Here is a 12,132-nt window from a genome sequence, read left to right as displayed (position 1 = left end):
CTAATCAAGAAGCTATCAACCTCTGCCCTAAATATCCCCAGTGATCTGGCATCCACATCTGCCTGTGGCAATGAATTCCACAGGTTTGCCACTCTGGCGAAAGAAATTCCTTCTCTTCTCTTTGTTCTAAATGGACGTCCCTCTATTCTAAGGTTGTGCCCTCTGGTCCCAGACCCCTCTTCTCTCTCTCTCTCTCTCTCTCTCTCTTCTTCCCCCCCCCCCCCCCCATCGTAGGAAACATCAATAGGTTTCAGTGGCATCCTCCCTCATTCTTCGGAGTTCCAGGGAGTACAGACCCAGAGCTACAGTCAGTCCTTATATAGTAACCCTTTCATTCCCAGAATCATTCTTGTGAAGCTCCTCTGAACTTCAATGTCAGCACATCCTTTCTTAGATAATGGCTCAAAACTGGTCACAATATTCCATGAGGCCGTGCCAGTGCCTTATAAAGCCTCAACATTACATCCTTGCTTTTACATTCTAGTCCTCTCAAAATGAATGCTAACAATGCATTTGTCTTCCTCACCACCGCCTGAACCTGCAAGTCAACCTTCAGAGAATTCTGCACGAAGTCTCTTAAATTCCCTTGCACCTCAGATTTTTGAATTTTCCCTCCATTTAGAAAATATTCTGTGCTTTTATTTCTTCTACCAAAGTGCATGACCATACACTTCCCGACATTGTATTCCACCTGCCACTTCTTCACCCTTTCTCCTAATCTGTCTAAGTTCTTCTGCGGCCCCCCTTCTTCCTCAACATTACCCACCCCTCCACCTATTTTCGTATCATCCACAAACCTGGCCACAAAGCCATCAATGTCGTCATCAAAATCATTGACATATAATGTAAAAAGAAGCAGACCCAACAGAGACCCCTGTGGAACACCACTAGTCACTGGCAGTCAACCAGAAAAGGCTTCCTTCATTCCCACTCTTTGCCTTGTGCCATCAGCGAATGCTTTATCCATCCTAGTATCTTTCCTATAATACCATAGGCTCTTAACTTGCCAAAAGCCTTCTGAAAATCAAAGTACACAACATCCACTGATTCTCCTATGTTTTAATTTTTTTTCCATATTGAATAGCAGGGACTTCACTCCATTTAAGGCAATGATCTTAATGAACTGGAAGGAAGTAAATTTACAAGTAATAAGCTTCCACATCCTTATTTGAGTGAAGTTTTTGGACAGAAAGTGTTTTGAGCTATTCTACAATATTTTTCACAGTAATTAAAGAAGCTGACACTGAGGTGAATTCCACAATCCACAAACCCCCCAACCTCCTCACCACACCAATTCTTTTCACTAATTCAAAGAACTATATACCTTGTTTCAGCATTTCTACTTGGAGACCCTTGTATTTTTTTAAATATCTTCCAAGTTCAGCATAGAAAGTATTGATACTGTGTTAGAATACTGAAAAATTATTTGAATGTAAAAGTCTTTAAAAACTGTCCTATGTCATCTACACTTATTAAAAATCATTTTTTGTTTTGATGAGAAGACCTAAATATTTTGTAATCTTGCTCTTTCTAACTAAAGTAGATCATGATGTTTATTAAGGAATTCAATGTACATCTTAAAAAATACATAACTAATACATACTATGAACATAAATTACATTATATGACATAGGCTTCAAAACTACTCATGGTATGTATTAGTTATGTATTTTTGCCTTTTTACAACTTGTGAGTATACCTTAGTATCCTTTGATACTTATAGTGTAAGCTTAGCATTTGTATGGCTATTTGGGAGAATATCAACTCATAAAATAAGAATTAGTATTGACCTTGAATGAAGAGAGAATTTTTATGTTCTGTACAAAAATCAAAACTGTTGATACTTGGCATCATTTAGAACATAGAACAGCTTTTCAGTCATTGTTGTGTATGCGTACCTTGATAGCAATGTAAACTGCGCATCATCTACATCCCTTTGTTTCCTTGCCTATTCATATGTTTGTCTAAATGCCTATTAAATATTGTTGCATCTGATTCCACCATCTACCCTGCAAAGTCCAGATATATGCAACTCTGTGTGTGTGTGTGTGTGTGTGTGTGTGTGTGTGTGTGTATATAAAAAAAATCTTGCCACATAAATCTCCTTTAAACATTCAAACCCTTATCTTAGTGTTTGACAATTTCATCCTGTGAAAAAGTCACCTACCCCATCAATGCTTCTCATAATTTTATGTTCTTTTATCAGGTTTCCCCTTAGCTTCTAACAATCCAGAGAAAACAATCTAAGTTTGTCCTGATCCAGGCAACATCTTGATTACTACCTGTCTATTATGGTATTATTCAATAGATTTATTGAGTATGCCCACAAGAAAATGAATCTCATGGTTGTATATGCACTTAGATAATAAATTTACTTTGAACTTAGAATCTATTCTACACCTTCCACAGCTTCAACATCATTCCTATTATGTAGCAAGCAGAGCCATACACAGTATTCCAAATGTATATTAACTAAAGTTTTATACAGTTGTAACATGACTTGCTGACTTTCATATTCAACTCTCTGACTAATAAGGACAAGAACACTTCTTCACAATTCTATCCAATTGTCACTTTCAGGAAAGAATTGAATTTCATCCTAAGCTCCCTTTGTACATCAATGTTGTTAAGAGTCTTACCATTTACAGTATATTTTCTTAAATTTGATCTCCCAAAGTGCAACCTCATACTTACCCCTATCTGCCCTTTCTCTGCCCACGTTGATCTATATCCTGCCAAATTTTTAAGCAAACCTCCTCGTTATTCATTACTCTGCTGAGAGTTTTTTGTCATTTACAAACTTACCGATCAAAAGACTAATTTATATAAACTTTCACAGCTATTGTTTCTACTTTTATCAATATTAGCATGAGTGTGTATATTTTTAGGTTCTTCAGGAAGCTGTGCCATTTTATAGATGTGTGGATACATACTACCACAGACAGGACAACTCTACGCTTCTGGTCTTACATAATCCCATGAATGAACAACGCCAATGTAAGCAATCTTGGAAAACAGCCCTGCACTCTGATGTTGGGTTCAGGTGTGTACTCCCACAGACTAATTTTCTGGTTAGCTGAAATGTGCTGGGTATTAAATTAAAGTTTTTTTAAACAGATCAAAAATGTATTATACAGAAGCTTTGGATAGAATAATGCTTTTTATGACCTATACAGATTTTGTGAACAGCAGTATATCCTGTATGGTTTCAAATCAGGCTGGAAATTTTTATTCATTTGCAAATATCCTATTAACAAGGCTTATCGAAGTGCAGATTGTGAAATTATGCCAACCAATCATCTTGTGTGGCACATTAATTACATGAAATGGAACAGAAATGCTGATCATCTAGTACAGGGGTAGGCAACCCTATCACAAATCATTTTCTAGCATGCGTTATTCATTAATTTAAGGCAAAACATAACGATGTATTTAAATGGATAATTCCCATATTTCAAGTTTATGGCATTTATCTGGCCCACAGTCTGCTCATCAGTACACGATCCGACCCACAGAGGCAAAAAGGTTGCTGACCCCTGATCTAATACAGGTGTCCCCCGCTTTTCGAACGTTCTCTTTACGAAACCTCACTGTTACGAAAGACCTACATTAGTACCCTGTTTTCGCTAACAAGGTGTTTTCACTGTTACAAAAAAAAAATCAGCGCATGATAAAAGGCCCCGAGCAGCTGCTCTCCCCCAGATTCAGAAGGGCATTCTTGCCGGCATTGCTTTAACACGTGCCTGTGAGCATCTGTTTGCAAGATGAGTTCTGAGGTATTGGAAAAGCCTGAAAGAGCTCATAAGGGTGTTACACTTAGCATAAAACTAGACATAATTAAGCGTTTGGATTGTGGTGAATGAAGTAAGGACAATGTGAATTTGGATTGTGGAAGATGATGTTGAAGAGGTTTCGGCATCCCATGACCAAGAACTGATAGATGAAGAGCTGATGTAATTGGAAGAGGAAAGGATAACAGTCAAAACCAAATGAGTAATGATAAAGTACGACTTTAATTTTGAAAGGGTACATAGGTTTACGGGATATTTGCAAGATGGTTTGAGTCCTTACAAAGAATTGTATGATAGAAAAATGCGCGGGGCTCAGCAGTCAAGCAAGCCTTCCACAGCAGACAACGAACTTCGACATCGAGGCGGGCAGTCGTAGGAGAAGATGAGCTGCCTGCTCTAATGGAAGCAGATGACGAGATGACACCCCAGTGTCCCACCACCCCAACATCCAGGCCGCGGACAGATATTGTACCGATTCGCGGAGAATGCAGCGGTAGCCGGGAGGCACACAACACATCTTTAAGAAAAAAGCTGAAATAAACATGCTAATTAATTAGGTGCCACCCCACACGTAAATGTTGGCCCAGATCAGAGGCGATGTAAACAGTGCTTGCGTGAGATTTTCGCTTCGGCAAACAATGCAGTAGTGATTATGGAAAAGTATTTCTACTTTATATAGACTGTATTTATCATATCATTCCTGCTTTTTACTGTGTTACTGTTATTTTAGGTTTTGTGTTATTTGACATGGTAGGTTATTTTTGGGTCTGCGAACGCTCAAAATTTTCCCATCTAAATAAATGGTAATTGCTTCTTCACTTTGTGACATTTCGGCTTACGAACCGTTTCATAGGAATGCTCTACCTTCGGATGGCGGGGGAAACCTATATATCTGTTCTATCATTTCTGTACAGTAACCTAATTTTACATGGCCCAACATACCATGTATTTGATAATTGATTAAAAAAATTGTTATAAACAGGCATTTAGGCAAAGCTGAAATATTCAGCTGAAGCTGAAAACAGTCTGATTTGGAATATTAATAGCTCAGAATTTGAGATCAATAGTGACAGATTCAGACTTGCTTCACGCACTTCTCCCAGCAGGACGCAGCACGATGACAGGAGTTTCTGCAGATGCTAAAATCCAGAGCAAAACACACAAAATGAAGGAGGAACTTGTCAGGTCAGAGCATCTACCAAGAAGAATAAACAGGACTGATGAAGGGTCTTGGTCTGAAATGTCAACTATTTATTCCTCTCCAGAGATTCTGCCTGACCTGCTCAGCTCCTCCAGCATTTTGTGTGTGTTACAGCTGAAACTACTTGGCTGCTGAAACCAACAGTGAAGATGGAGGGGCTGGGGGGGGGGGGAACGGTAGTTGATGTTACTGATGTCAGAAATATTCAAGACATCAAAATAATTAAAATGTAGAGCATTTGGAATATCTTAATATTTTAAATAAATTCAAAGCATTTTGTGTGTAATTATCTCAGTACTATGCACCTATTCCCTCCATTTAAAACTAATAAGAACATAAACACATAAGAAATAGGAGCAAGTGTAGACCATTTGGCCTGTCAAGCCTGTTCCACCATTAAGTAAGATTATGGGTGATCCTGCCATAGGCTTGGCTCCACCTACCTGCCTTTTCCCAATAACCCTTCATTACCCAGTTATGCAAAAATCTGTCTAACTCTATTTAATTAAGCAGCATCCAATGCTTCACTGAGTAGAGAGTTCCACAGAATCACTACTCTCTGGGAAAAGCAGTTTATCCTTATCTCCATACTAAATCTATTGCTCTAATCCTAGGTTCACTTACCATCAGTAAAAAAACTTAGTTGCCTCTATCTTATTTATCCTTCATAATTTCCTGTTTCTATGACCTCCTCTTATTCTTCTGAATTCCAGTAATTATATGCCCGGGTGGCTTAATCTCTCCTCAAAGGCTAACCCCTTCATCTCTGGAATCAACCCAACGAGTGTCCTCTGTATCAGCTCCAGAGCCAGTATATCCTTCCTCACGAAAGCCTCACCACTACCCTGTACAGTTACAACATAATCCCCCTGCTCTTAAATTCTTTCCCACTAGCAATGAAGGCCAACATTTTGTTTGCCTTCTTGATAGCCTGCTGCACCTGCAAAACAACCTTTTGTAATTCATGCACAAGCACTCCTAAGTCTCTCTGCACTATAGCATGCTGCAATCTTTCACAATTTAAATAATAATAATCTGATCTTTTATTTTTCCTTCCAAAGTGGATGACTTCACATTTACCAATGTTGTACTTCATCTGCTGCACCTTTGCCCAATCACTTAACCTATCTGTATCTCTCTGCAGGCTCTTTGAAACCTTTGTACAATTAGCTTTTCAACTCAATTTACTTACATCAGTAAACTTAGATATACTACACTTGGTTAAGTCTTCTAATCATTAATATATATCATGACTAGTTGTGAGCCCGGCACCAAATCTTGTGGCACTCCGCTTGCCACTGACTGTCAACCAAAGAAACAAACATTTGTATCAACTGTCTGCCTTATTGGTTAACCAATCCTTTATCCATACTAATATACTATCCCCAACTCCATACATCCTTATAGAAAGTCTTTTATGAACACCTTATTAAACACCTTATGGAAATCCAAGTATACAACATCCACGTGTTCCCTTCTATCCATTGCATTCATTATATTCTCAAATAACTCCGGTAGGTTTGTCAAATAGGATGTGCCCTTCATAATCCATGCTGTCTCGGCCTGATGGAACACTTTGATTCAGATGCCTTGCTGTTTCTTCCTTAATGATAGTTGTTTCAAGCATTTTCCTAAATATACACATTAAACTAAATGGCCTACAGTTACCCAACTTTTGCCTATGTCCTTTCTGAAAGAGTGGCATGGCATTCACTGTCTTCCAATCTCCCAGGACCTGACCAGAGTCCAGAGAACTTTGTTAAATTATCATAAACAGTAAGTTATACTGTTAAGCCATTTATTTCAGTACCCTGGAATGCATCAGATCAGGACCAGGGGACTTGTCTACCTTTAAGCCCACAAGTTTGCTCATCCACTACCTCTTTAGTGACAGTGATTGTATCGAGGTCCTCGCCTTGATGTTAGATGTAACCTTCTCCATAAATACTGGCACAGAATAGTTGTTCAAGGTCTTTGCCATTTCTTCATTACTCAATATTAATTCCCCCTTCCAAGGAACCTACTGTATTTTCTCTTTAGTAATCCTTTTCTGCTTTATAAATTATAAAAACTTTTACTATCTTATACTGTATTTTGCACTAGTTTACTTTAATAATCTAGTTCCTCTTTCCCTATTGCTTGCTTGGTGATGCTTTGTTACTTTTTAGAGTTTTCCCAGTCTTCCAGTTTACTGCTATTCTTAGCATCTTGTTATGCATAAGCTTTTTTTGATTTCCTTAGTTATCCAAAAATGGCTTTCCCCATTCTAGTATCCTTACTTTGAATTGGAATATACTTTTGTTGAACTCTGTGGGGAAAAATATCTTTGAAAGTCTTCCATTGTTCCTTAGCTGTTCTAATTAAATCTAGTTCCTTACACAGGACCAAATCCAGAATTGCCTTTTCTCTCGTGAACTCCGTCACAAGTTGTACTAAAAAGCCATCTTGCAAGCACTCTACAAATTCCAGTCCCAACCTGATTTTCCCAGTCTACCTGCAAATTTATGTTCCCAACCTCTGTAACATTGCCTTTTTACATACAATGAAGATCTTCAAGACAGCCCATGTACAGGGTGTAAAATTTTGCCAATTCCCCATTATTTATGCTGGGAAATCCATATGAACAATTATAGGGATCAATCTAATACAGGGACGACTACTCTATTATGATTAGGCATAATATCAGTGTATTATTCCTGAATAAGGAGACTACCATGGGATGAGGGAGGAGACTGCTAATATAGACTAACATAGGCTATATGGTAGAACAGTTAAGGAAGAATGGAAAGCTTTCAAAGAGGCTTTCACAAAGGATATGGAAGTTTTGGAAAGGATGCAGAAGAGTTCTACCAGGATGCTGTGTGGATTAGAGGGTATATGCAATATGGATATTGGACAAACTTTTGCAGGTTTCTCTGAAGCAGCAGAGACTGACAGGAGGACTGATAGAAGTTCATAGAATTATAAGAGGCATAGATGGAGTAGACATTTCCAAGGTGTCTGTTTTTCCCAGGGTGAATAAGAAAGGACATGTATTTAAGGTTAAAGATCAAAGGAGATGATGAGTAGCACAGAATTTTTTACACAGAGGGTGCCTGGAATGTCTTCCCAAGAATGGTGGTGGATACAGATACATTAGAGGCATTTAGGAGGCTCTTTGATAGGCACATGAATATGCAGAGAATGGACAGATATGGACCATACGTAGCTAGAGGGGATTCGGTGTTATTAGCTTAATTTGGCACAACATCGTGGGCAAAAGGTCTCCTGTGGTCAATAGTTCTATGTTTTATGTTCTCTAACAAGCCTACTACCGGTTTGAGTGATCTCTGCAGATGCTTGAAAAATACATGATCCAGTATAGGGCTGGTTGTTTTAATGTTTTAATTTTAATTGACTACTAGGATTAAGACTCATTAGACTTCATTTATGCATATATAATTGATCCATAATGTTTAAATTCCATCCAATTAACCTCCAATTTCCAACATGTTTGAGTTGGATAACATTTGTTGCAATCACATTCCCAGTTCTCTGCAACATGTTTCTTTCAGATTCAAGGGATATGGTTGCTGAAAATTACATTTTGCTTGGTACTGATTTTCTGCTCCTTGGTGGGTCCCCTCGAAGGATTGTGTTCCTGATTCTGAAAGATGAAGTTCTTGATTTGTCTCTCTTGCATCAGGCCTTTGGCGGCATCTGTTTGGTCTTCATTTTGTATAGTGTTGTTACTGGTTCTACTTTACCTAAATAGACCTTTGTATTTCAGCTAGATTCCAGCATTCACTTCTGCCTCCCACCACTATCCACACTGTAAATGCAGGAATCAAATTAAAGGTTCAAAAGGTCCAATTTAATGTCAGAGGAATGTATACAATATACATCCCAAAATGCTTTTCCTTCACAAACATCCATGAAAACAGAGAAGTGCCCCAAAGATTGAATGACAAAAACTTAAGAACTCCAAAGTCCCCAAAGCGTAAGTGGCAGTGAGCAACAATCCCCCCCCTCCCCCCACTGGCAAAAAAAAAATAGCAAGCATCGGCCCCATCACCAAGCATTCAAGTGTGAGCAAAGACACAGACTTGTAGTTACCCCAAAGACTTCACGTTACACCCGGCATTCAACATACCACAGATTCTCTCTCTGCCTAATAAGGGAGAAAAAGGTGTCTCTATTTTCCCAGTGAGACATAACAAACAACTCACTGGTTTATGATGTTAAAAAGTCTGTTACGTTGCTTTTTTTGAGCTCTGTGCCCAAAGACTGCAAAGATCCCAGATCTTTGGGCCCACAGCAGATCAGATATCCTGACTCCCCCGACGACACACAAGTCTCCTGTCATGACACCAACTCTCAATCCGCCTGTCTCCAGAGCCTTGAGATCTCAGGCTTCCGAAGTCGAGCCGGACTCTCAGGCTGAACCCTTGGCGTGCCGAACAATGGCCAGTCCTGAAACCCCGAGAATGGGTCCCGTTCCCGTAAAGAACCGAGGTCAGCATGTAACTCCAGGTCACGGTCTTCAAAAGAACCCTGAAAGGGAAAAATGAAGATATTAAAAATTAGACCGGAATGTTGCAGAAATAGTTAAGCTAAAATCTGCATTTCATGAACAGCATTGAAAATTTTATTATTTAATTTTGAGGGGTATGTTAGAGATGAGAATGAACAGGAATTTAAAACAGTTTAAATGAAGCTCATCCAAAATTCAAAATAGGATATGATTTTAATATTATTTTATTCTATTCCCCCAGAAATTATTTGGAGCATGTTGCTTCATTAATCTCAGACTGGGTGGTAGAAGAAGAAGAAGTCGTCCAGTATCAAGAGGAAATGGCAGCTAAAGAGCTAGAAGCCCAGAAATTACAAATAACTCCATCTGAAGTACCTGTAGAACTTGTAACTATTTCTGAGAAACCAAAGAAAGGAAAAGATGCTTCAGCAAGTAAAACTCGATGTATGTAATACCATCTGCTAATATGAAATTTTAATTCTAAAACTAAAAGAAGCAATAGAAAAATGAGAAATTAATAATTGAAAAAAGAAAACAATATTACTATTGTTTCATTCTGCTGACAAATTGGTGTTGAGTACATAATGATGGAGATTTAATAACAATATTTTGAAGGTAGAGAATCATTAGGATCTTGTGGTCTGAGTGATTTTACCCCCACCCCCCTCCCCACCCCGGACTCCCAATTACAAAACTCTTCCATCTGGACATAGTGTTTGGAGGAAAATATATACCACTTAACTGGTAAGTTGTTCTCACAACCCTCACAGAAGTAATTAATTTATCTCCTAAAACATGTCTAAAAAGATAGCAATGTGCTCTGTACTCATAGAAGTGCTGCAGGAGTTTAACCTGTAGAGGGTATACTGTTTGGAATCAAAGGTATAGCTTCCAAGAAGGAATATTAGAGCTTAAAGGAGCTGCCACATAATCCAGGAAAAAAAATAGTGGAGAATGTAAACTTGGAAATGCATGATGACTTCCCATAACTGCAAATGAAATAGAATAGTACAGCACAGTGCGGGCCCTTTGGCCCACATTGTTGTGCTGACCCTCAAACACTGCCTCCTATATAACCCCCCACATTAAATGCCTCCATATACCTGTCTAGTAATCTCTTAAACTTCACTAGTGTATCTGCCTCCACCACTGACTCAGGCAGTGCATTCCACGCACCAACCACTCTCTGAGTAAAAAACCTTCCTCTAATATCCCCCTTGAACTTCCCACCCCTTACCTTAAAGCCATGTCCTCTTGTATTGAGCAGTGGTGCCCTGGGGAAGAGGCGCTGGCTATCCACTCTATCTATTCCTCTTATTATCTTGTACACCTCTATCATGTCTCCTCTCATCCTCCTCCTCTCCAAAGGGTAAAGCCCTCGCTCCCTTTATCTCTGATCATAATGCATCCTCTCTAAACCAGGCAGCATCCTGGTAAATCTCCTCTGTACCCTTTCCAATGCTTCCACATCCTTCCTATAGTGAGGCAACCAGAATTGGACACAGTACTCTAAGTGTGGCCTAACCAGAGTTTTATAGTGCTGCATCGCAACTCTTAAACTCTATCCCTTGACTTATGAAAGCTAACACCCCATAAGCTTTCTTAAGTACCCTATCCACCTGTGAGGCAACTTTCAGGGATCTGTGGACATGTACCCCCAGATCCTTCTGCTCTTCCACACTACCAAGTATCCTGCCATTTACTTTGTACTCTGCCTTGGAGTTTGTCCTTCCAAAGTGTACCACCTCACACTGCTCTGGGTTGAACTCCATCTGCCACTTTTCAACCCACTTCTGCAACCTATCAATGTCACACTGCAATCTTCAACAATCCTCTACACTATCTACAACACCACCAACCTTTGTGTCATCTGCAAATTTGCCAACCCACCCTTCTATCCCCACATCCCGGTCGTTAATAAAAATCATGAAAAGTAGAGGTCCCAGAACTGATCCTTGTGGGACACCACTAGTCACAACCCTCCAATCCAAATGTACTACTATACCCTTACTACTATCTATCATAATTTTTATACTTCTGTCAGGTTACACCTCCTCTCCCCCCCCCCCCCCCCCCCAAACCTCCACTACTCCAGGTAAAACAGAACAACCTATTGTCTCTCATCAGAAATGAACCATTTTATCTGAGCAACATTTGAGTAAATCCCATTTGCACCATTTCAGTTCAGAGGAGATTCTCATCATTCTGGTAGTGTGGTGAGCATACCTGCATAGCAAAATTCTAGCTGTGACCTAACCAAAGTTTTATAAGTTGGCACCATGACATGCCTTGTGTTATATTCTGTGCCCCAGCTAATGAAGCCTGACATCCAGTATCTACCTGTACTTCTAAAGATCTATGAACTTGTACTCTTAAGGTCCGGTTCATCAATACTGACTAGGACCCTACCATTCATGCTGTATCTCCAAGATTTTCTAGACCTCCAAATTGCAATCTCTCAAGATTATCTGGTTACTTTCCCAGTACTTTTTGTTGCACCTTGCATGGTAAAATGTGGTTGCAATATTCCTCCTCATATCATTGACTCTACATCCAGCAGTGCTAGTCAGGCCTGCACAGGCAGGCATCTCCCAGTCTGTACCCAGCTAACAGGAGTTACCTGTCAC

At 39.4% G+C, this 12,132-nt stretch overlaps 1 protein-coding gene across 11 annotated transcripts in view; it reads left to right on the top strand.

Annotated features, from left to right (window-relative positions):
• Window positions 1-12,132, top strand: part of spag17 (sperm associated antigen 17) — a 287,464-nt gene that overhangs the window by 117,302 nt on the left and 158,030 nt on the right. For all 11 annotated transcript variants that reach the window (XM_072260331.1, XM_072260332.1, XM_072260334.1 and 8 more), the window contains 2 exons: window positions 2,889-3,043; window positions 9,747-9,949. In XM_072260331.1, the coding sequence (XP_072116432.1) occupies window positions 2,889-3,043; window positions 9,747-9,949 (358 nt within the window). The remainder of the gene's footprint in view (window positions 1-2,888; window positions 3,044-9,746; window positions 9,950-12,132) is intronic.

This window comes from Mobula birostris, chromosome 6 (genome assembly GCF_030028105.1).
Source record: "Mobula birostris isolate sMobBir1 chromosome 6, sMobBir1.hap1, whole genome shotgun sequence".
Taxonomy (NCBI): Eukaryota; Metazoa; Chordata; class Chondrichthyes; order Myliobatiformes; family Myliobatidae; genus Mobula; species Mobula birostris.
The sequence above is the reverse complement of the archived record's forward strand: the minus strand, read 5'-3'. Positions and strand labels throughout refer to the sequence as shown.